The sequence below is a fragment of the Gossypium hirsutum genome, chromosome D10 (assembly GCF_007990345.1).
Source record: "Gossypium hirsutum isolate 1008001.06 chromosome D10, Gossypium_hirsutum_v2.1, whole genome shotgun sequence".
Taxonomy (NCBI): domain Eukaryota; kingdom Viridiplantae; phylum Streptophyta; class Magnoliopsida; order Malvales; family Malvaceae; genus Gossypium; species Gossypium hirsutum.
This window is the reverse complement of record NC_053446.1, coordinates 57870608-57893380: the sequence shown is the minus strand read 5'-3', so window position 1 is coordinate 57893380 and position 22773 is coordinate 57870608. Positions and strand designations below refer to the sequence as shown.

At 31.3% G+C, this 22773-nt stretch overlaps 3 protein-coding genes and 1 long non-coding RNA gene across 5 annotated transcripts; all 4 read right to left on the bottom strand.

The window, feature by feature from the left end:
- Positions 1-1571: 1571 nt before the first annotated feature.
- On the bottom strand, positions 1572-5617 carry LOC107915193 (uncharacterized). The gene is made up of 3 exons (XM_016844352.2): positions 5301-5617; positions 2372-2730; positions 1572-2280 (listed from the first exon to the last, which is right to left on the bottom strand). The coding sequence occupies exons 2-3, from the start codon at positions 2726-2728 to the stop codon at positions 1720-1722; spliced, it is 918 nt and encodes a 305-aa protein (XP_016699841.1). The 5' UTR covers positions 2729-2730; positions 5301-5617; the 3' UTR covers positions 1572-1719.
- A 4892-nt stretch (positions 5618-10509) lies between these two features.
- LOC121222499 (uncharacterized) lies at positions 10510-11797 on the bottom strand. Its single transcript, XR_005919801.1, has 2 exons — positions 11374-11797; positions 10510-11298 (listed from the first exon to the last, which is right to left on the bottom strand). It is a non-coding gene; the product is annotated as an uncharacterized lncRNA (long non-coding RNA).
- A 2225-nt stretch (positions 11798-14022) lies between these two features.
- On the bottom strand, positions 14023-16252 carry LOC121222498 (protein ELC-like). Its single transcript, XM_041103397.1, has one exon. The coding sequence runs from the start codon at positions 16085-16087 to the stop codon at positions 14894-14896; it is 1194 nt and encodes a 397-aa protein (XP_040959331.1). The 5' UTR covers positions 16088-16252; the 3' UTR covers positions 14023-14893.
- A 2758-nt stretch (positions 16253-19010) lies between these two features.
- LOC121222497 (KHG/KDPG aldolase) lies at positions 19011-22773 on the bottom strand. Of its 2 annotated transcripts, none has more exons than XM_041103396.1 (10): positions 22481-22773; positions 22270-22314; positions 22071-22106; positions 21931-21975; positions 21410-21493; positions 21090-21155; positions 20878-20916; positions 20523-20622; positions 20098-20248; positions 19011-19398 (listed from the first exon to the last, which is right to left on the bottom strand). In XM_041103396.1, exons 1-10 carry the CDS (start codon positions 22496-22498, stop codon positions 19386-19388), a joined length of 597 nt encoding a protein of 198 aa, XP_040959330.1. In that variant the 5' UTR covers positions 22499-22773; the 3' UTR covers positions 19011-19385. The 2 variants fall into 2 exon arrangements, with proteins under 2 accessions (XP_040959330.1, XP_040959329.1); XM_041103395.1 differs by having other exon boundaries at positions 22270-22324; positions 22481-22772.

Below are 22773 nucleotides of genomic sequence, written 5' to 3'. Positions count from 1 at the left end.
TATCTTGATCTTAACAAGAGGCATACTTGAAATAGAACTTTTCAAGGTTTACAATTATAGCTCATATTCTAGTCTGTTTAAAGTAAGATGAGTTGGCAGGGTAAACGCCTAAAATAGAAAACTTTTCATTTAAGCCTCTTCAAAATTTAAAAAATTTTAAATTAGTAAAGGTAAAATTATAATTTGGTCCTCCTTAAAATGATAAAAAATTAATTTAATCTTTTAAAAATTATAAATATATAGATATTAAAATGGTGAAGTTGCATTTTTACTATTATAAAAATATATAATTTAATTTTGACCCCCTAAAAATATTTTCTAGCTTCGTCCCTGGTTACTTCTAAATGTAGTCAAAACAATTGTCTCAAATTTATCTTCATCTTAAAGTCCCATGCTTAGATTAGGACTCTTCAAAGGTGTTGATTTCTTCTTTTTAAGAACAAATAAAAATTTATATTATTTATAACACTCCTCCTTACACATCCATAATCACATTATATGTTTTGTTAAAATCTTATTAAAAAATCTAATGAGATAAAAATTTAGTAGATGAAAAAAGTACACAATATTAACATTGTTGTCTCGTTAACAGAAAAGACTAAGAAGATAAAACATTGGCTAAGACAAAAAGAGTATCTTTTAAAAGAATAAGAGTTAAATTTAACTAAAACAAATATAAGTGCTAAGTTGATTAAAGATTTACACGTTGAAAGCTAAATTTATTATTATATCTATTATTTATAATAGGGGTTAAATTTATATATATACAAATCCACTATTGTAACCATTAAATTTTGATTTGGAACGATGTTTATCCTTTAAAAGTACTAAATAAATTTAATAAAATTTAAAAAATAAATATTTACATTTAAAAAAACATAAAATTTTCAAATTATAATTTTTTAAAATATAAAAAATCATATTTTTTAAAAATAAAAATTATAAAATATAAACAGTTTAAAATTCAAAATTAAAATTTTTTAAATATATAAAAACATTCCAAAATTTCGAAATGACAAACCATTAAGAACCCAAATCGACATGTCGGCTGCCAATTAGGATTATAGGGATTTTATGTCTCTTTCTAATATAATCATTGCCTTGTAGTCACCCCAAATCGTCAACTACCATGTCGATTTAAGATTTCTATACACAGTCTATATTATTCTGATAATTAAAAATTGTTCATATTATTTTGATAAATTTTGTTTTCCATATTATTTCGAAAAAGAAAACCTAATAATTAACTAATAAAAGTTCAAAAAAAACTTAATAAAAGGTAAAAATAAAATTTTCATCAAACCTTAGTAAAGTGCCACAGGAAAGTTTCATCAAAGCTTAGTAGAATGAGTGGTTATTTTCCAAACCAAATGAGCAGGTGGATTTTTCTTTTCAAACCTTCGTACAGTAAGTGGGTTAAATTTTCCAAACCTTTTCTTTTTTCTGTTTAAATCAACTATCTATCAGTTCATTAAAGTTCTGTTCTTTTATATCTTCAAACCCAGACTAACTACCGAGTTGAATCAGCCAATCCAGTCCAATTCTCTATGACTCAGCCTTACGGCTATATATGTTTAATCAGTGAACATCTGAAATCTGTACATTTAACCTCCATGAATCATTGAAACAAGGTTTTTTTAATGTGTCATCATCCATAAATATCCCCACACTATTGTCAATTATATACTGAAAAAGCTTTGAAATTTCGATCCAGTCTGGTCATTTCCACCACCAAAACTGCCTAAACAAATACGTTTTCCTCATCCGAACATTGTAAGTCATGAATGCTCTCGCTTTGATAGGGTCAGCGTTCAAATACTCGAATGCATACATCTGTTTAGCTTCTTCCAGACCATCGATCTCCATAACAGCGTCTAGCAATTCTGTGGCATTGACTGTAGTTTTACTCTGCTCGATTGCATCGGCCAACCGCCGAATGCTGGATGCCACTGCCAGCATTGCCTCTTGAAGAGAATCCGAGGCACGCGGCCGCTTTGGAAGTTGTCTGAGAGGCTCCATTGGAGGAGGTTCTTGACTAACATCTTGCATATACTCCGGTGGCCCAGTATACGACTGTGTTCCATCGGTATCACTTAGGCCATCTGAACTCGGTGATACAAAAGAAGCAGAATCTTCTTCGAAATTCTTATAAGCAACCGGATGACTTCCATCCTTCATCTTTGCCCAACGACTAGGTGCTTGGTAATTTCCGCAAACAATCTTTAGTTCATCATACATCTCGATTGGTTTTCTTCGGAACCCTTTTGCATCAGGATGTGCCTGCTCAATGATGTTACATGTCAAGTAATCTTAAAAAGTATGTATCGGAACAAGAAAGCAAAACAATGGGAAGAATGCAGTACACACTGACCGCAACATAGCTTTTCCAAAGATCTTCACTGTCACATTCAATCATCTTCGTATTCGGATTCCACCGAAATCCTTCTTCACTTAGCATATCCCTCATTACTTTGTATCTTTTCTTAATTGTCTTAAGGCGGTTAACAACTTTTTGATTGTTCAAGTTCAGATCAAAACGAGAATTCACGGCAATACAAGCGGCAGTATAAGCATTCTCGTTGAAACATTTGTCGATTTTATTCCCGTTTTTAGCCTGAATGGCCAGAGCTTCAATGAGACACTTGTCCATTGCAACCGACCAAACTACATTTCGTCCTTTATGCTTCATCTCTCCCCTTCTAGGCACCTGCATGTCGTGGTGCTCCATTCCTAATCCAGGATAAACAACAGAATGGCATTGTCATGTTATGGTGCAATGCTCAACAGATATTAAATATGGGTAAAATTGAGGACCAACTTGGTGCCTCGATCATCTAAACAAATAAGAAAAAGCAAAGATCATTCAAACACTTCTCAAATCGAGTTAGAGAATAAGATATAAATTGTTTTGTTTCGCCGTGTTAAGAGACAATAGAGGGCACAACAAAGGTCAAGAGGAGAGTCACATGATGTTCCAATCATAAAAATATATAAAATGGTAATGATGACCGGAACAATTGCACAATGTCAGGTCGACAACCATAAATTTGTAAAATAGCAATGAATGAAGCCCCAGAAAAGAAATTCAACCCTAATTCAATTAAAGAAAGAACTAAGAAGACAAGCAGGAAATCTATAAACCATGCATCATGCAGCTTAGGTCAGTCAGGCATAAGAAGGCCAAGCATGACGGTGGCTCAGATCAAATGATAAGGATGACGAGTGTCAAGCTTCACAAATTGGGTGATTAAAGAATTAGAAATCACGAGCAAACAGAGGCTTGTCCCCCAATCACGGATACGAAGACTGGCATTAACCATTTAGTAAATGAACCCTTAAGATCTAGTAATCTTACAAGATAACAGATTCATTCTTGTGATCATTAAAACGAAACAATAAAAGATAAGAGAAAACCTATACAATCATACTTCTTAAAAGAGATAAGATGTGGTTGAAATTTCACCATTCGGAAAAAATAAACGGAAAGACCATAACATTTCATATAGATGAAACTCAAATCAACCACTTAACCGTCCCTCTTTGATTACTATGTTCATGGTGGTATAAGGCAAGGATTCTACAAGTTTGAGTGTTCACAGTGGATGATGAAAAGAGTTAGAACAAGCTGAAGGGAGCTCCTAACCAACCGTGCCCTGCCCAACCTCTGAAAATACACACAAGTACAATCCAAAACTGCTGGCAATAATATTCCCCAACAAAACAGTGAATATAATCAAGGGAGAAAGCCACAGTTAGTCCCTAATTTGACAAATTTTCTCAACTTAGTCCCTTAAACTTTTTCTTGGTCCACATTAGTCTTGGAACTTGGAAACTTTTCCCAATTTTGGTCCATGTGATGACATGACACTCCGATATTATGCCATGTCATCACATAAAAATTTATATTTTTTTCTAAAATTTTAGGTGATGGCATGCACAATCTTAAAGTGCCACATCATCTCAATGACCAAATTGGGGAAAAAATTACTAAGTTCAGGGACCAAGTAGGAAAAAGTTTCCAATTTTAGGGATTAAATGTTGACTTATCTCTATAATCAACTATACCACTCATCAAAACTACAGAAACACTTTTAACACTATAGTAATTACATCTTCCAAGGGACTAGATCTTTTCCTTTCTTACAAATAGAAATCAGCAACCTCATGTTATAAGAACATAGACCTAAAAGAAACAGAGACATTCCAGATTACAGAAGCACTCGAACAAAACGTGATAAATTGTTTTAAGTTTAACCATTATGTCAGGTTATATATGAAAAAAAGCTGCACAAGGCAAATTCTTGGACTATATCAGCAATTAGGCTCCAAATACAATACGTTCTTGGAACATATATGAGAACCTAATTACACCAAAACATACTTCCTAAAGATTCAGAAATTCAAATAAAAACAAACGCATATACACAATACATAACACTCAATCCAGCGCTGAACAGGTTTGGGAAGAGCACTGCCTAAACCATGTTTGATGCAAGAAGCATTCCATAGATAGCCAAGGATTTCGATTGGTGTCGTTAATCACAACCAGCTCACTGCATTCATATCATACTGGAAACTGAAAGAAAATATGGAGGGATAGAGAAATAGGGAAGAAGACAACTAACTAGAAGTAAGAACTTGAGTAACTTGAGAACACTTTGAAACCAATGCTCAATCATACTATGAAAGCAATGCCATGGATGTTAGCCAACACCAAATTTGCAGAAAACAAGGACTGAGTTGAAGAACAATCAAGTATAAGATTCATGAGGACGAAAATTAAATCAACTTGACTACAATCTCTAGAAAAACTAAGTTTATAAATCCCAATGCTCAGCAGTATTAGAACTTTGTTAACTAGTTAAAGCTAACAACCCATCCAAATATCTAAGTTCTCGACATGCATTCACCGGTTCGACCCGGACCCCAATAAAATCAGCATGGCCAAACCACAACCTATAACCAAGCTTAGCACCTAACTTTCACACAAGTGCAAGCATTTAAAAATCAACAATTTGGCATTGATTTTCAGCGAATTAATTTCTAAATTACTCTAAAAGAGTCTACACTGAGACTAACCCAAACATCAGCTTCTTTACTAATATTGATCAAATAAAACAAACCCATTTCTCATCCCATTAAAATTAAACAACCAACAAGTTAAAACAAAAAAAAAACAAAATAATCAACCAAAAACACCAAAGAAAAAGAAACTCGTATCATTCAATGGTTTACACTTGATATAAGCAATCAAATAAAAAAAATAAAAGAGATAACAAGAGAGAGGAAAAGAAAGAAACCAGTGAATTGTGATTCAAGAGTGAAAGTAACAATCTATCGCCGGTGAGGAGGCTGATCTGATCGGCGGGTGGGATGAAACACGGCGTCCTTAAGAAGATGCTGTAGGCGTTAAGTAAATGTGACGGTGCATTGGGGAAGCTTCATTTTTTTTGTTAGGGTTTTCTTTTTTAACTTTTTGCTGTTGTTTTTCTTTCGATTCATTCTTTTTAATTTTTTTTCTCGAGGGAAAATAAAAATAAAAATAAAAAAGGGAATGGGGTCAAAAATTTTCTCGGGGTGTAGGCACTTTCTCGAAGACCAAACGCGTGTAGAGAAAAGTTCAGTAATTGGTAACATTTTTGCTAAAGTGAAACCGGAATTTCTCGGGAGACAGTGAAGCTCCTATCACAATCTTCCACGTCACTCCTAGAATTGGCAACAGACTGATAGAGTAACCTTCTTTCTTTCAAAATTACAATTTCTATTATTTTTTATTTTTCTATATGTTACCCAAAATTTATTTTTTCAACAATTTAATCCGTATCCAACCTGAAGTAGTCTTTTTGTTCGAAGGCAAATTTTACGCATAAGATAGGATAAAACCTTTCCAAGTTAAACGAGGCAAAATAACTTAACATAGTTTATTTTTATTGTTAAATTTGACTATTAGTCCCTACACTTTTATGAAAATTGTGAATTTAATCTCTATACTTTAATTTGATATTTTTAGTCTTTTTACTTTTTTCAAAATTTAAAATTTTAATACATACCAAATGATAATTGCTAAATTCATTAAGTGTTGCTATTTCTAAAATCTGATGCGATAAGTGTAACACTATCAACTTGTTATTTTCGCATGTTACTCACTGAATATCATTTGGATCAAGATAAAAATTTCAAAATTCAAAAAGTATAAAACTTAGAATAATCTAATTAAAAAATATTGACTAAATCTACAATTGTACGGATAGTATAATATTAGTAATTGAATTTAACTACAACCTTTTAAGGCAAGACTACATTTTTCAGAATCTGAAAGTAGAAAAACTAAAATTGACCGATTAAAAGAACACACGAGCTAAAATTAATCAAATTAATTTACAAAGATTAAATTCATAACTTTCAGGAAGTAGAAGAGTAAGAATAGAATTTAACCTTTCTTTGACCAACTTTTGTTTAATTGCTTTGTACGAAAAAGGTAAGATGTTGGATTAGAATTGTTTAACAGCCACTTTTTAATTCGTACCCAACCAATTTGTATTAATGTAAAATCACATCTTCCTTTTTTAATATAACGACACTTTTTACCATGAAAGTGGTTTGGAATTGGTCGCAATCATTGAATCAGCCTAGCAACATTTTTGTCTTTGCCCTGCAAGTTTTTACAAGCTTCTCAACTTTCACGTAAATACAGAAATATATGGGTTCAAATGTGGTGAAGCGCATTATCCTTCTATTTATAAGTTGAGAAGAATCTATGAATAATTCTAAATATTATGTCAAAAAAAAATAAAGATGATCAGAATATATAATAAAATTATTAAAAAATAAAAACCAAGCAACAAGCATTGATGTAATAGGGCGAATGCATCGATTAGTTAAGACATCAAATCAAATTAGGCAACAAAATATAATGAATTGCCATAATTCATAATAATCTATTCAAACTTGGCAATACAATATGGGTTTAAATAATCGTAACCAAATATTCATGCTTGCTACATCATTTAATTACCATGACATACATACTTCCCATTTTTCAATTTTATAACTTCTTTTTTATATCATGTAAATATTAAAAAATGTTAAATTATTTATATTTAAAAATTTCATAAATATATATAATTATTGAACTTAAATAGGCACGTTTGGTTCGCTGTAATGGAATAGAGGTGTAATGGAATAGAGGCGTAATAGTAATTCAATTGTTTGGTTAATTGAAATGAAATAGAATTGTAATAGTATTTGTACAAGCCCATTTTTGACCCGAGGCCCAAAACCCAAAACCTACCCAATACCCAAACTTAATTACAAAGCCTAATTCAAATCAACCTAGACCAAAACCAGAAGCCCAACACCCCAGCCCAACAAACAAAGTCAAACTAGGATTTCAGAAAAGCTGAAACCCTAGCTCTTCTGACTTCTACCGCCGTCGCACACCTCCGTCACGTCACGTCTCCTCCGTATGCCAGTACCTGCAACAAACACCAACAAGCAACATCAAATAGGGATAGCAGAAAGAGATTTTTATTGGTATTATTATTTCGGCTATATAAGGCCAATTGAAAAATCTGTAAGAGGGGGATTTTTTATTGGAAAATAATAAAAGAAAATGATTCACAAAAAAATAACAAAGATTCAAAGGTTGCTTTCTTATTTCTGTTTTTTCTTTGTTTTTTTTTATTTTTTTTGAAATATTAAATAACAAAAGAAAAATGAAGTTTTTTTTTACCTTTTCGATGTTGTTGGAGTGCTAGAGGGGCGGAGGGCTGCATCGGAGCAAAAAAAAAAGATTTTTTTGGACTCCCCGCCGCCGTGCACAGCGGCATAGGCGCCGGCGGCCGAATTCTGGGCTGGTGCCCAGAGAGGGAGAGAGGAGTTGAGAGTGTTTTCTGATTTTTTTTTTGAATAAGGTAGAAAATGAATTTTTTTAAAAAAAAATTGGATTTATATAGGTGTATAAAACGGCGCCGTTTTGGGCCATAGTTCCAGGCGCCAAAACGACGCCATTTAGGAGGACGACCCGCGTGTGACCCAACCCGCCCGAAGGATCCGCGTGTTTTCGACGGAATGGCTAATTACATCTTTAGCCCTTCCGCTTTTTAATGTTTTTTTAATTAAGTTTTTTTATTTTCTTAATTTTACCCTGTAAATTGTCGCGATTTCAATTTGGTCCTTTCTGGAACAACGTCGTTTTGGGGAAGAAGGAAAAATTGCCCCTCTTTTATTTTATTTGCGAATTTGCCCCCCCCCCCCCAAAGTTCTGTTTTCAGTTCAAATTAGTCCCTTTTTTGTTATATTTTTACTATTAAATTAATTAATTTTAATAATGTTATCATTATTTTTTCTATTATAATTTTTAATATTGTTATTATTATTATCATGTTTATTATTAGTTATTCATTTATACCTTTTTAATTTTAGATTTAGTTATATATATACATACATATCTTTGATTCATATATATATACATACGCCTACACTTTTTTATACTTCATAATTTATATACATTATACATACATTTTTATAATATATATACATATACACATACATATTTTTATAACTTATTTATATATATATGTACATATACATACTTTTATACTTTTTATACTTTATATATATACATATATATGCACGTATATATATTTTTATAACTTATTTATATATACATACAAACTCATATATTTTTTTCTTATATTTTATAATTTATATACATATCTATATATATATCTATATACATATTTTTTATTTTCATGAATATATATATACATACTTATATATATATTTTTTATAATTTTTATATACATACATATATGTACATAATTATATATCTTTTTTATATTTTCATATTTTTATTCATTTTCTTTATTTATTTATTTATTTACTTACTTTTTTTTATTATTATTTTGAGAATGTTTTAATTTTATTTGTTTATTTACTTGTTATTTTATATGTAATCGATTTGTCATTTTTTTTCTCTTTATTTTTGTTGTGGTTGCTCGTGTTATCTATGCTCACATCGTCGTATTTATTATTGTCATTATTAATGCGGAATTTATTCATATATCAAATTTAACATTACATCATTTTTTACTCAAATTCATAAAAAAAAAAAGAAAATTTTGAAAATAAAGGCAATACTCGATATTTGAGATCTTCGAGAGGATTGAGCCCTAACGTATTGAGTTTTAATTTTCTTCGTTAAATCTAAATAATTGAGTATGCTCTTTAATAAAAAAAACATAAATAAAAAGCTTATTATCGGGAATTCAATACGTTGTGTCCTAACACATTAGATTTGACATGTTTCCTCGAGATGAGAATTTTTCTAAAAAAATAATAAAGACAATATTCAATGTTTAGAATTTTGAGAAATTATACCCTAACGTATTGGGCTGCGATTTTTTCATCTGACTTAAACAATTAAATATCCTTTTAAATTTTATTGCATGAATTTTTTGGACAATCTTATTTTTGAAGAGGTAAAATATCATGCTTTAACTCATTGGGTGTAACATTTTCTCTTCAAAATGAGAGGGTCTTAATATGTAATTTGATTTATACAAGTTTTTTTTAAGGATCGTATTTTTAGAAACTCTTCAGAGTTTTCAATATTCGACACTAATTAATTAACTAGGTACCAATTTTTGAGCGTTACGAGGGTGCTAATCCTTCCTCGTACGTAATCGACTCTCGAACCTGTTTTTTTGAATTTTGCAGACCAAAAGCATTGTTTTAATAAATCTAAACTGTTTATTAAAAACAACCGTTTTTCGAGGTGACCCGATCACATCTCATCAAAAAAGATTGGTGGCGACTCCCATGTTCGTTTTTGTTTTCAAAATCCAAGTCGACCCCGTTTTATCAAAAAATGGTGTCAATAGTATTATTGTGTTTGGTTGAATGGAATGAAGTTGTAATAGCATAAGGAAAAAAAACTAAAATGACTAAAATACCCTTAGCAAAAATTTTTTTAAGTAGATTATTGTTATTAAATTTTAATAAGATTATTAATATAAATAATAAATAATTTAATTATATTTTAACATAATTATTATTAAATATAATTTAATAAAATATATAATTTAATAAAATTCTTAATATTAAATATTCTTATATGAATTTACTAAAATCATAATATATAATACTATAAAATATAATTTAAAATAATTATTATTAAATATAATTTAATAAAAATATATAATTTAATAAAATTCTTAAAATTAAATATTCTTATATGAATTTACTAAAATCATAATATATAATACTATAAAATAGTTGTTATTAAATATAATTTAATAAAAATATATAATTTAATAAAATTCAATATAATTATTCTTATATGAATTTACTAAAATCATAATATATAATACTATAAAATATAATCTACTTTATTATTTTTAAACTGCAATACATATTTAATGTGCTAAAATATCATTAGTGAAACAAATAATTTAATTATTCTACAATAAAAAAATATTAGTAGTAATAAATAACTTGAGAATTATATTTTGCATAAACATAATATTCATATATTAACAAAAGGTTACATGAAATTCTATGTCATAATTCATATGTTATACAGTTTTTCAACATCAAAAAGTTAGAACATTGTAATGACATACCATCCCAAATATTACAAACAGAAAAAGTTACGAAAATATCATCAACAGAACCATGATTTTTAATGGTCAGCAAGAAATTTTCTGACCCATTCCAACCGCACATCAGAAGGTAACCTAAAGAAAACGAGCATTTGAGTTGGATAATCTGGAATTTTGCTCAATGCTCGATAGCGCTCATCCACAGTTAAACATTCTATTTCACATAAGGTTGGATATAAATTTGTAACTTTTTCTTGGATGATCTAGAATTCTTCTGACTTTTGTTAAATTACCACATCGGAGGCAATACTCCTACTGATTTGTTCGCCAATGGCCCGCATATTTTCCGCCAATAAAGTGGCAGCATCATGAAATGAAGAAGAAATATGATCATTTGCATCAAAATTCTTTTTTTCCTTCTTTAAAGATGTGGAACCCCTTGGTTTCTATATGGTTGCGGTTCCGTAACAGAAACATCTATGTCATCCAAAGAGACATCGGCTTCGCAGTCATAGAATTCGTTTCTTTCTTCATTAATATCTGTAGTAGGTACATCCTGAACATTTATTTCTTCAACAACATCAGCGACTGTTTGAGCATCTTTCCCAGTCGCTCGATCTCTTGCGTAAATGGCAGTAAGTTGATCGTATTAAGGGAAACTACGATGTCTGAATTGACCGGCTTCTTTATGACTCTATAAAAATGAGGAAATCATATTAGTTATAAGTTTGGTAAAAATAAGATAATAAAGACTTGAAATAATTCTTACATTTAAAGAAGAGTTCCAAACCGCATCTTCAGCAACAACGAACTATCAATGCTCATCCCAACCAAAACCACTATTTTTTTGGCCATTAAGCATGTCATACACGATTGACCAATCCCTTTTTAGTAACCTAATCCTCGATTCAATATTAGTTCTAGCCTTCAACATTGCATTGGGTAAAGCCTTTTCTAACATTTTTTCCAACTCGTTTAAATAATCGACTTTGAACCCCGTATCAACATGAAAGGTTCCAACATTGTGCAAGTCCACCATACAGGAAACCAATGCTGCATCTTCTTCTGGAACTCATTTCCTTTTGGTTTCTCGAGAAGTTTGGGAAGAAACATTTGATTCTGAAACACCTAACATAATTATCTTAAAAAAACAAATTAAAATTAAGTTTAATATCATGAATCAAAAGGTGAACACTTTGTGTCTATTAAAATTAAGTTCAATATCATGAATCAAAAGTTCAACACTTTATGTCAAGCATTTATTAATTTTAATAGACACAAAGTGTTTACCTTTTGATTCATGATATTAAACTTAATTTTAATTTGTTTTTTTTAAGAAAATTATGTTAGGTGTTTCAGAATCAAATGTTTCTTCCCAAACTTCTCGAGGAACCAAAAGAAAATGAGTTCCAGAAGAAGATGCAGCATTGGTTTACTGTATGGTGGACTTGCACAATGTTGGAACCTTTAATGCTGATACAGGATTCCAAGTCGATTATTTAAACGAGTTGAAAAAAATGTTAGAAAATGCTTTACCCAATGCAATGTTAAAGGCTAGACCTAATATTAAATCGAGGATTATGTTACTCAAAAGGGATTGGTTAATCGTGTATAACATGTTTAATGGCCAAAACAATAGTGATTTTGGTTAGGATGAGCATAGGCAGCTCGTTGTTGCTGAAGATGCAGTTTGGAACTCTTATTTAAATGTAAGAATTATTTCAAGCCTTTATTATCTTATTTTTACCAAACTTATAACTAATATGATTTCCTCATTTTTAGAGTCATAAAGAAGCCGGTCAATTCAGACATCGTAGTTTCCCTTACTACGATCAAACTGCCATTTACACAAGAGATCGAGTGACTGGAAAAGATGCTCAAACAGCCGCTGATGTTATTGAAGAAATAAATGTTCAGGATGTACCTACTACAAATATTAATGAAGAAAGAAACGAATTCTATGACTGCGAAGCTGATGTCTCTTTGGATAACATGGATGTTTCTACTACAGAACCACAACCATATAGAAACCAAGGAGTTCCACATCTTCAAAGAAGAAATTTTTTTTTGATGCAAATGATCATATTTCTTCATTTCATGATCTGCCACCTTATTGGCGGAAAATATGCGGGCCATTGGCGAACAAATCAGTAGGAGTATTGCCTCCGATGTGGTAGTTCAACAAAAGTCAGAAGAATTCTAGATCATCCAAGAAAAAGCTACAAATTTATATCCAACCTTATGTGAAATAGAATGTTTAACTGTAGATGAGCGCTATCGAGCATTGAGCAAAATTCCAGATCATCCAACTCAAATGCTCGTTTTCTTTAGTTTACCTTCTGATGTGCGGTTGGAATGGGTCAGAAAATTTCTTGCAGACCATTAAAAATCATGGTTCTGTTGATATTTTCGTAACTTTTTCTGTTTGTAATATTTGGGATGGTATGTCATTACAATGTTCTAACTTTTTGATGTTGAAAAACTGTATAACATATGAATTATGACATAGAATTTCATGTAACCTTTTGTTAATATATGAATATTATGTTTATGCAAAATATAATTCTCAAGTTATTTATTACTACTAATATTTTTTTATTGTAGAATAATTAAATTATTTGTTTCACTAATGATATTTTAGCACATTAAATATGTATTGCAGTTTAAAAATAATAAAGTAGATTATGTTTTATAGTATTATATATTATGATTTTAGTAAATTCATATAAGAATAATTATATTGAATTTTATTAAATTATATTTAATAATAATTTTTTAAAATTATATTTTATAGTATTATATATTATGATTTTAGTAAATTCATATAAGAATATTTAATATTAAGAATTTTATTAAATTATATATTTTTATTAAATTATATTTAATAACAGTTATTTTATAGTATTATATATTATGATTTTTGTAAATTCATATAAAAATATTTAATTTTAAGAATTTTATTAAATTATATATTTTATTAAATTATATTTAATAATAATTATTTTAAATTATATTTTATAGTATTATATATTATGATTTTAGTAAATTCATATAAAAATATTTAATATTAAGAATTTTATTAAATTATATATTCTTATTAAATTACATTTAATAATAATTATGTTAAAATATGATTAAATTATTTATTATTTATATTAATAATCTTATTAAAATTTAATAACAATAATCATCTACCTAAAAAAATTTTTGCTAAGGGTATTTTAGTCATTTTAATTTTTTTCCTTATGCTATTACAACTTCATTCCATTCAACCAAACACAAAAATACTATTACAATTCTATTCCATTCCATTCAACCAAACAATTGAATTATTATTACGCCTCTATTCCATTATACTTTTATTTCATTACAGCGAACTAAACGTGCCCTAAGCCATCAAAATCCTAAAGCCTCAACCTTTATAGGTAAAATAACACGTGTACATATATAAATGGGTCTAAATGGATTTAGATAAACTATTTACAAATATCAACAATAAAATTTGTCTTATATTTTAAGTCGGGCTAGGAATGCCAAACATGGGCCTAGAATGAACCTAGCCCATGCAAGTAGGACTCAATCTCTCTGCTCTAAGTAAGTACCTAATTTTTAGGGTGGCATTAGAATATTACTCCCATTGGAAGAAGAATCATATAAATACCATGACTACAAGCACTGAATTAAGGACAAATGCATTATTGCAGATTTCATGTTACCTTGAAGGGTTTTTCTACTTTGCATGTTGCTTCGATCAGTAGGTGCAATTTCCCCCTGCTCAAAGTGCAATGTTAGTATACCCCATCCTCATTAAAAGAAAAAAAAGATAACAAAGTCTCAAGGCAATATCTAATAAACCTCACTGCAATTGGGTGATAAAGAGTTTAGCTCCCACGAACATAAGTAACACAGCATGAACTTGATGCATTGAAGTAAAAAGCTGATAAGTTAAACAACCAGTGATACAACAAAATAAGGGATCATTCATTTACATAGAAAGCATGTCAAAAGATAAGATAACATAAGAATACAAAAAGTAAATGCTTCTTTTAGCATTCTTCAACGTCTGCTTCTATTCCAGTTTTCCTCACCAATGCAAGTCTACTAAAGAGCCCAAATTCATTATGAGAATGGGAGAAGGCTGCACATTATTCACATCATAATAATAAATTTTCCCATATGAATAGGATAAAAGGAAACATATATTCAATTAGGTAGACAAAAAAAAATGCAGCTATATCAGAAAACATGATCCACTTATAGACAAATCACAAAAACAAATCAATAACCAGTCATGGGGCGTAATTTGAATGCGGTGCTCGTGCAGCCATACTAGCAACCTGAGCCTGCATTTGAGCTGCCCTAACTTTGGCAGCAGTAGCCTTATGAAAGAACTGCTCCCTTGACAACAACCTCACATTCCTCAAATACTGATCAAATGGCACCGCCCCTTCTTGCAGGGCTTTATCCAACGAATAAACGACGTCCTCGATGGCTAAATCCGCAGCCGTGCAATCCAACATTTGCTTGGATAGCACATCGGCACAATGAAACACCTCGTCGACGTGGACATTGTCATTGTTATTCCCCAAGTTCTTAATTTTCCCTTCGTTCTCTCTAACCCAACCAGCCAACACATCGGTGCTCATCAAAACAACCTGCAATTGCTGTTCCAAAGCTTCCTTTTCATCTTGCATTTCTTTCAACCCTTTGTTGACCTCTTCCTCTCGCTTTCTCAACACTCCTTGAGCTGAAAACAACCCTTCCATTTCAGCTTCCCTTTCTTTTCTCATCTTAATTATATCTCCATGAACCATCTCCACCAACTTATTCACCGCATTCCTCCTGTAAACCTCCGCAGCATCCTCCGTCTGAGACGGCTGTGCCCTGCCATAAGGCGAAGGCGGATAACCCGCGGCAGCAACCCTCGGTGGCGGTGGCTGCTGCTGTTGCCCGTAATTAGGCGGGTTAGGGTTAGGATTGGAGCGACGTTGGGAATAAAGCGGGGGATCATGGGAAAAAGCAGAGCAAAAATTAACGACCAAATCAACAAGATTAGAGCTTGGGTAAATCCAATTCTGCAAATAAGGGATCGAAACTAACCCCGAGGGAGAAACGTGGGGATGGGGGCGTTTGATGATCATGTCGCGCGTGGGATTCACGTAGACAACGGGAGGGTAACGAGGGTAAGATTCAATGAGCCAGATTATGATGGGGATGTTGTAAGTGACGCCTTGGTAAGGCATGGGGATGGTGCCGTCGGCTTGGAGGAGGTTGACGGAGCGGCCATCGTTGTGGGTAAAAGTGGCGGTTTTGGGTTGGAGGGAAGGGTAGCGGGAGGTGAGGGAAAGGAGGTGTTGGCGGATCAACCATTTGGAGTCTTCGGTGTAAGGGAGGGAAGAAGGGCCGCGTTGGGAGAGGACGGAGGAGAGAAACTGTTGGATTTGTTGGGAGTCAAGCGACGGCGTAGACGGCGGTGGGGCCATTGGGACGGCGGAGGATATTGAAAGAGAGGAAAATGAGAGAGATGAGATCAGTGTTTTCGGAATTTACTTAGCGGAGGCGTTTTTGCACTTAAGGTAAAGCGGGGGGGACCCTTGATGGAACCTTCCTTTTCCTTCTTTCTAGGACTCATTTTTTTATTATTTTCCTTTTCTTAAAGACTATTTTTCATCCAATATTTGTAATAAAAACCCACCAAAAGTATGATTTTTCCCATTCACTTTTTAGTTTCATTTCCCCGTAAAATTAAAAAAATAAATATTTAGATAACACAAAGTTATGCTTTAAGAACATTTAAAAAATAATTACTTATTTTAACGCTTATAATTTATTTTTTTTTGAAATTTCCAGCTCCTCCTCTTAATAATATCAATGTACGCTTATGATTGAATTTGAAAATTGTAAATTTTTGACAGGCGAATAAATGACACTTGATAGATTATGAACCTAGTTCTCTCTTCGTATGCTTACTATATTTGCATAGTTTGTACACAAATTTGAGATGCCAAGTAGAAGAGAGAAACTAGGCTCATAATTCAACAAAGTCTCATAAGAGAATTCGCAATCAATAAGATTTAATTAATTAGTACAAATATAAAATACGATTATTAGAAAGAATAAGTACGAATTTCAAACCCAAATCATGAAACAAATATAAAAGATACCCAAAAACTAATTAACGAAAATATAAGATCCATCTTTAGAAAAGGTTAAAGAAAAAGGAAAGAAAGTAAATGATTGTAATTAATGCATAGGAAGGAGGTGCAAAGCTTGTATATTTATAAGCTTGCCAAAGTCAATACATTATTTATTGATTGATTGTAGACTTAGGTTGTAAAGTATGAACATGGAATAAGTGCAGCATCTAGAAAGGATTTGGAGGAAGGAAATTAGTTCTATACCATTAAAATTAATTTAAATAAGTTTAAATTTTAATAGAGTTAATAATTAATAAGGTTAATGTTTTGAAAGTTTTGATGATTTTGTGAATTGTAAATGAAAAGGAATAATTTTATTTATTTATTTAATTTTTTAAATAATATAATAATTAAATGAAAATATTCAAATGTTATTAATGAATATGACTTTTTAAAACTAAATTATTTCCCCTAATTTGTGGTGAAATTAATAATGTAAGATGAATTACCATCTCTTTTCCTGAACCTTTCCTTCCCTTTTCCTTGTATTTTGGTAGCATGTACAGTAATTTCCATTTCTTTTCCTTGTGGTTTCCAAACAAAATAATGGATTCTCTTTAATATTCATAGATTATGCAGGGAGAGATTCATTTATATAAAACCAAATTTATAATATGTTATTTCTTACTTTCTATTTAATCTATCACTAAAAAAATAAATTATTCATTCAATTTATTTATATTATAAAATGGTAAAATATCAAAATAGTCACTTTTGTTTTGTTTGCCTCTGGTTATATTTTAGTCCCTTTTGTTTGAAATGTTACGTTTTAGTCACTTATATTATCGTGTTGTAACATTTTAATCACTGAGCCGTCAATTGTCATTAACAATGTAACCGTAAGCTGACATGACATGTTAAATCATCATTTTAAACGAAAATTCTATGTTAAATTCTACAATTGGTCCCTATAATTTTCCATTTTGAGCATTTTTTTTTATTTTTCATTCTCTTTTGCTCCTCCCTCAGTTTTCCTTCCTTCTTCATTTCATTTAATGTAGTTTTTCTATGTTTTCCATTTGTTAAAATTAGTCCATAAGCTCGCCTTACTCAAAAAAATTAAATTGTTTAAAAAAATAAAAGTATAGAGACTAGTTTTAACAAATGGAAAACATAAAAAAAAACTACGTTAAAAGAAATAGAGAATGGAGGAAAACAAAGGGAGAAACAGAAGAGAATGGAAAAAAAAAGGAAAGTTAAAAAAACACAAAAGAAAAAAAAAGTAAATTGTTCAAAACCAATTGCATAATTTAACCTAAATTTTTTGTTTAAAATGATGATTTAACATTCTATATTAGCTTACCGTTATACCGTTAACGACAAATTGGGTGATTGTAAAATTATATAACACGATAATATAAGTGACTAAAACGTAACATTTCAAACACAAGTGACTAAAATGTAACCTAAGACAAATAAAAAAGACCATTTTAATAATTTACACTTTATAAAAATATCAAAATAGTTGTAATACTTTTCAAACAATTTGAGGTCAAAATCAGAGGTTAGAAATAAATTCAATAACTTTTTTCTTTCTCAAAACAAAGTCAACGATTCCATTTTAAATTGCCACCCACTTTGGGTATTCCTTATAACTAGAGACATAATAAAGGTTTCTTTGGTATGATGGAGATCATGTCTATTTTTAATGACTTTTTCAAAGTTTTAGTTTTTTTTAATTATTATTACTGATTGGCATTGAGATTATTATTACTGTGGAAGGACGTGAGCTTAAGTGCATTTCCATATATTTTAAAAAAAATTTTACTTTTATATATTTTTTAAAATTATAATTTTTGATGATTTTTATAAATTTTAAATTATTTGATGATGGCTAATTTTTTCCAAATAAAAAGTAAGGACCAAATTGATTAAGGGTATAAAAGTTGAAGACTAAATTTATTACTATGCATTATAAATAAAATACCAAAATAAACATTTAATGATACAAATTTAACAATTTTAATGGAAGGGCTATTTTGCCCATTTTTCAATAAAGGACCAAAAATGTGATCCACAATATAATAATGCATAAAGACTACTGTAATAATTTCTATTCGCAACGAATAAATGAGGAAGGTTTAAGCTCTAATTAATTTGTATGACTCAATTATTTCATGTCAAGACATATTTATATTATTATAATTTTCTTAATTGAATTCGATATCGTGAATTAATCACACACTAAATCATTGGAAAAATGATTAAATCATCAAAATTATATATAAAATATTAATTATGATACCGATACTACTAATAAACCCGACCCATAAACATTTCTAATTATTCACGTTTGATAACAGAAAGAAAAGAAAAGAAAAGAAAGAAAAAAAAACCTATAATGCCAAAAAACAAGAAAATCATGAGTGATTTTATTTTAAATTTTTTGATTAGTCCTTGGATGTATGATACATATTTTACTATATCAAAATTGCGTTCCGAGTCGAACATGTATCCGACGCTTGAACACTCCATAGCAAAAATGTCTGTGCTTCGGAGATCGGGCACATGAAAGACATCGGCATCAGAAAGAAGAGCTCGGCTTTACCTGTTTGTTCGGTAAGTATTCCTTTGCAGTCATGTTTTATCTTTTCTTCCTGCAGTAATCCCACATCAGTCAACCACATTAAACAAATACAACATTTGAAATTGTTTGAGTATGTTGGCTGTTTCTTATCCCAACTCTTCATTTTTCTTGAAACATTTATCGAATCAATGTATATTCAGATATAGGTACGATCCTTGAAGGACGTTTTAAACGTACAGAAAAACTTTAGAAAGATTGAACATGCTGCTGCCGGTTACATACCCATATTCTATGCTTACACTCAAGTTTGAGTAAACAACTTCCAAGGTTAGTATACTATACTAGACCGAGTTTTTCAGTTCTCAATTCAACCAGTACAATCCACTGATCCATTCAAGTTTCTTTATCCCTAGATTGAACTTTTTGCTTCTTTTCGGAAAATCAAATATGCTAGAAGCTTATGTTATTCCGACTTTTCATTTTCATTTAAGGATTCATGTTCTACTCTCGTATCTAACATATGGATATGGGGGTATGGCCTCCAAAGATCTTCCAAATACATAAAAGAACTTCAAAAAAATCTAGCCATATTCGCGTTAGATACAAGTGTCGAACACTAATACTTTAAGAAAATGAAAAATCGAAGAAATGCAGGTTCTGACATAGGATTTACTACAAGCCAAAGCAAAAGCAGCACTGAAACAGTAATGATATAGAAGAACTTGCAGAAAGGTAATAAAGAACAGATAAACTTAAGGAAAAGGCTAACCTTTCTACAGCAGTTTTGCCCTGCAAAGCTGCAGATGTGGCAAGTCGATTTACGGCATCAAAGTTGTTTTGGCTCATCGCCTCCTTATCGAAAATGGCATCCGATAAAACGACTGATATAGCTCCCTGAGCGATATAGTCACCTACTGAATCTGTATCAAATTTAAGAAAATATCTTACGTGGATGATATTGAAAAATGGTACAAAACAATTTTATCGTAAATGCTATGCTTCAGTTCATTGTTGTGTTCAATTTTTCAAAAAAGTTTAACGTATTTGGAAGATCCTTGAACAGTCATATCCTCATACCCATATGAAAATGTATTGAATATAGATTTTGAACACGAATACTTCAAATTAAAATACAATTTTCAAATGGGAAGATGTTTGAAATAACTCACAAACATGTTAGCTAAAAGTACTGACCTATAGTTATGCCCTGGGAAGCAACCATGGGGATGTGAGAAAAAGGCTTCCTAATTGCTGATATGTATCGTACGCCACCTAATGCGGAAACAGGATAAATCTGTTTAAACATATTAATGTAAAAAACCGCATAAGAACCTATGCGTACATGAATATATCTACACATATATACACATGCATATGGAGAGTTACTAGAGGGTCATATCTTCATACTTATGAAGGAATATATGTTGGACACGAGTATTTTGAAGACAATGAAGAATCAAAGTAAAATAGGGACTGGTATTAGATGGCCATAATTCCTTCAATCAATATTGAGATCCTAAATATCAGTAAATATCAAGAAGAAACTCACCTTGACAATCTTGGCACCAGCATTATGAGCAGAGTATATCTGAAAAACCACATTTTCAACCAATTTAGTGCCTCTTGTACATACGTATGTATGAACACACATCATATGAATCTATTGGTTGCCATCTGTTAAAAATAATTGCATAAACTAATGAGGTTCACTGAGAAACCGAAGCCTAAAAAAGGTTGAACTGAGAAAGAGGTGTTTCTTACTTCAGTTGGGGTCATTACACCAGGCATATATAGAACATCAGTGTCTCGAACATCATCTAGAATGTCCTGATAACATGTATGAATGTTCAGCATAGCATAATGGAGCTTTTTAAACATATGATAACATGCGAGTGTCAGGCACGAAAATGTTCAAAATTTTTCCAACATTTTTTATGTGCTAAGCGTCCTTTGAGGATCATATCCTCATACCTATGTACGGATATTTGTCGGACACATATTTCAAGAAAGATGAAGAACCAGAATAACATAGTAATGAAGTAAAAGACAGAACAAAGGATTCAAGAATTCTGGGCATATACATTCACCGTAGCAGGACTCATAAGAAACTTGGCTCCGGCCTTTATAGCAGTTTTAGCATCCTCAGCAGTTAAAACCGTCCCAACCTGCAAGATTTCTATCCACCTCAGAAATAATCCAAAAAGGTCATTTGAACTATGTTACTCAGACTCCGGTAGGAGTGTCAGATAGGGGTAAATGTCGGACTCGGATATCTCCAACTTTTAAAGTTTTTCAGGTTCTTGGAGGATCATATCTCCACACCCATATCCGAAAATGTGTCAAATGATGTTAAATACGAATACTTCAAAGAAAAAGAAGAGCTGCAGCAACAAAGCTTTTCTCGACCACATTTGACACTCAAGATCCTTATTCATGTTTAAAGCATATCCGGATATGAGTATGGAAATATAACCCTCTAAAGATCCTCCAATCAGATAAAAAAACTTTAAAAGAATTCAACAGTACCCATATACAAAACTCACAGCCTAGTCCAAATAACATATATATTCTGTGATTATTATGCAACTAGTAAGATCATTACACCAAAGGCCTTAGTTGGATATTCATTAGCCAGAGCCTGCAAGACCTGTGAAGAACAGAGAAAAGAAACCATAAATTCTCAATCCAATATGGTAAATTTGGGCAGAAAATCAAGAAAAAAAAAAGGAATTTTTAAGCAACCTCAAAAACACCAGGGGTTGATCTCACAATTTCCAGCTGCAAATCAAGAGAAGAAAATATTTAAATAAGTCATATTGCTAATAAAACCCAAATACAGGATTCAGTTTCTACATAAGTTTTAAAACCCATTTTGTGTTCCAGATATGCAGTAAGCAATGTTCATTACTCAACAGCAACATCAAAATTTGCTATGACTTACAACTGCAATGCCACCATTAACCGCAGCACGAGCAGCTTCCATAGCCTGCTCAGCACTACAAAGAAAAAAGATGGGAAAAAGAGAGTTTCAGATACAGAATTCAAACAAAATAAGAGAACACCCATCATCCCAAACATGGAAATGAAAGCAATCGAGTTAAAAATATAGGAGAAATGAAAAGAAGATGGTGAAAGAGAAGGGTTTTGTTTGCCTGTTGGCACGAAGGCATGCAATAACAGCAGAGTCTTGAATGAGAGAAAAAGTATGGCTATAATGATGAGATGAGGAAGAAGAAGAAGAAGGCTTGAGATTGGAAGGTGATAATGGAGGGGCTGAGTGGTGTTGTTGAAGACGGCTCCTTGTAAATAGTCTTTGGAATTGAAATACAGGATTACAAGGGAAGGTGCATGTGAAAACCATATCCACTTTAGATAGTTGCAGAATAGAGAGAGATATTTTGGTTTGGGGTTGACTCGGTGATTCTTTAACTAAACTTGTCCAAGG

What these genes read in the sequence shown, in the direction of transcription:
- LOC107915193 (XM_016844352.2), bottom strand. Translation starts at nt 2,728, where the DNA reads ATGGAGCACCACGACATGCAGGTGCCTAGAAGGGGAGAGATGAAGCAT. An exon ending in TTTGGAAAAGCTATGTTGCG is followed by an intron (nt 2,281 to 2,371) that starts GTCAGTGTGTAC and finishes ATCATTGAGCAG; the next exon opens with GCACATCCTGATGCAAAAGG.
- LOC121222498 (XM_041103397.1), bottom strand. Translation starts at nt 16,087, where the DNA reads ATGGCCCCACCGCCGTCTACGCCGTCGCTTGACTCCCAACAAATCCAA.
- LOC121222497 (XM_041103395.1), bottom strand. Translation starts at nt 22,689, where the DNA reads ATGGTTTTCACATGCACCTTCCCTTGTAATCCTGTATTTCAATTCCAA. An exon ending in CAACCCCTGGTGTTTTTGAG is followed by an intron (nt 21,976 to 22,070) that starts GTTGCTTAAAAA and finishes TGTTCTTCACAG; the next exon opens with GTCTTGCAGGCTCTGGCTAA. An exon ending in GTGTAATGACCCCAACTGAA is followed by an intron (nt 20,917 to 21,089) that starts GTAAGAAACACC and finishes GTGGTTTTTCAG; the next exon opens with ATATACTCTGCTCATAATGC.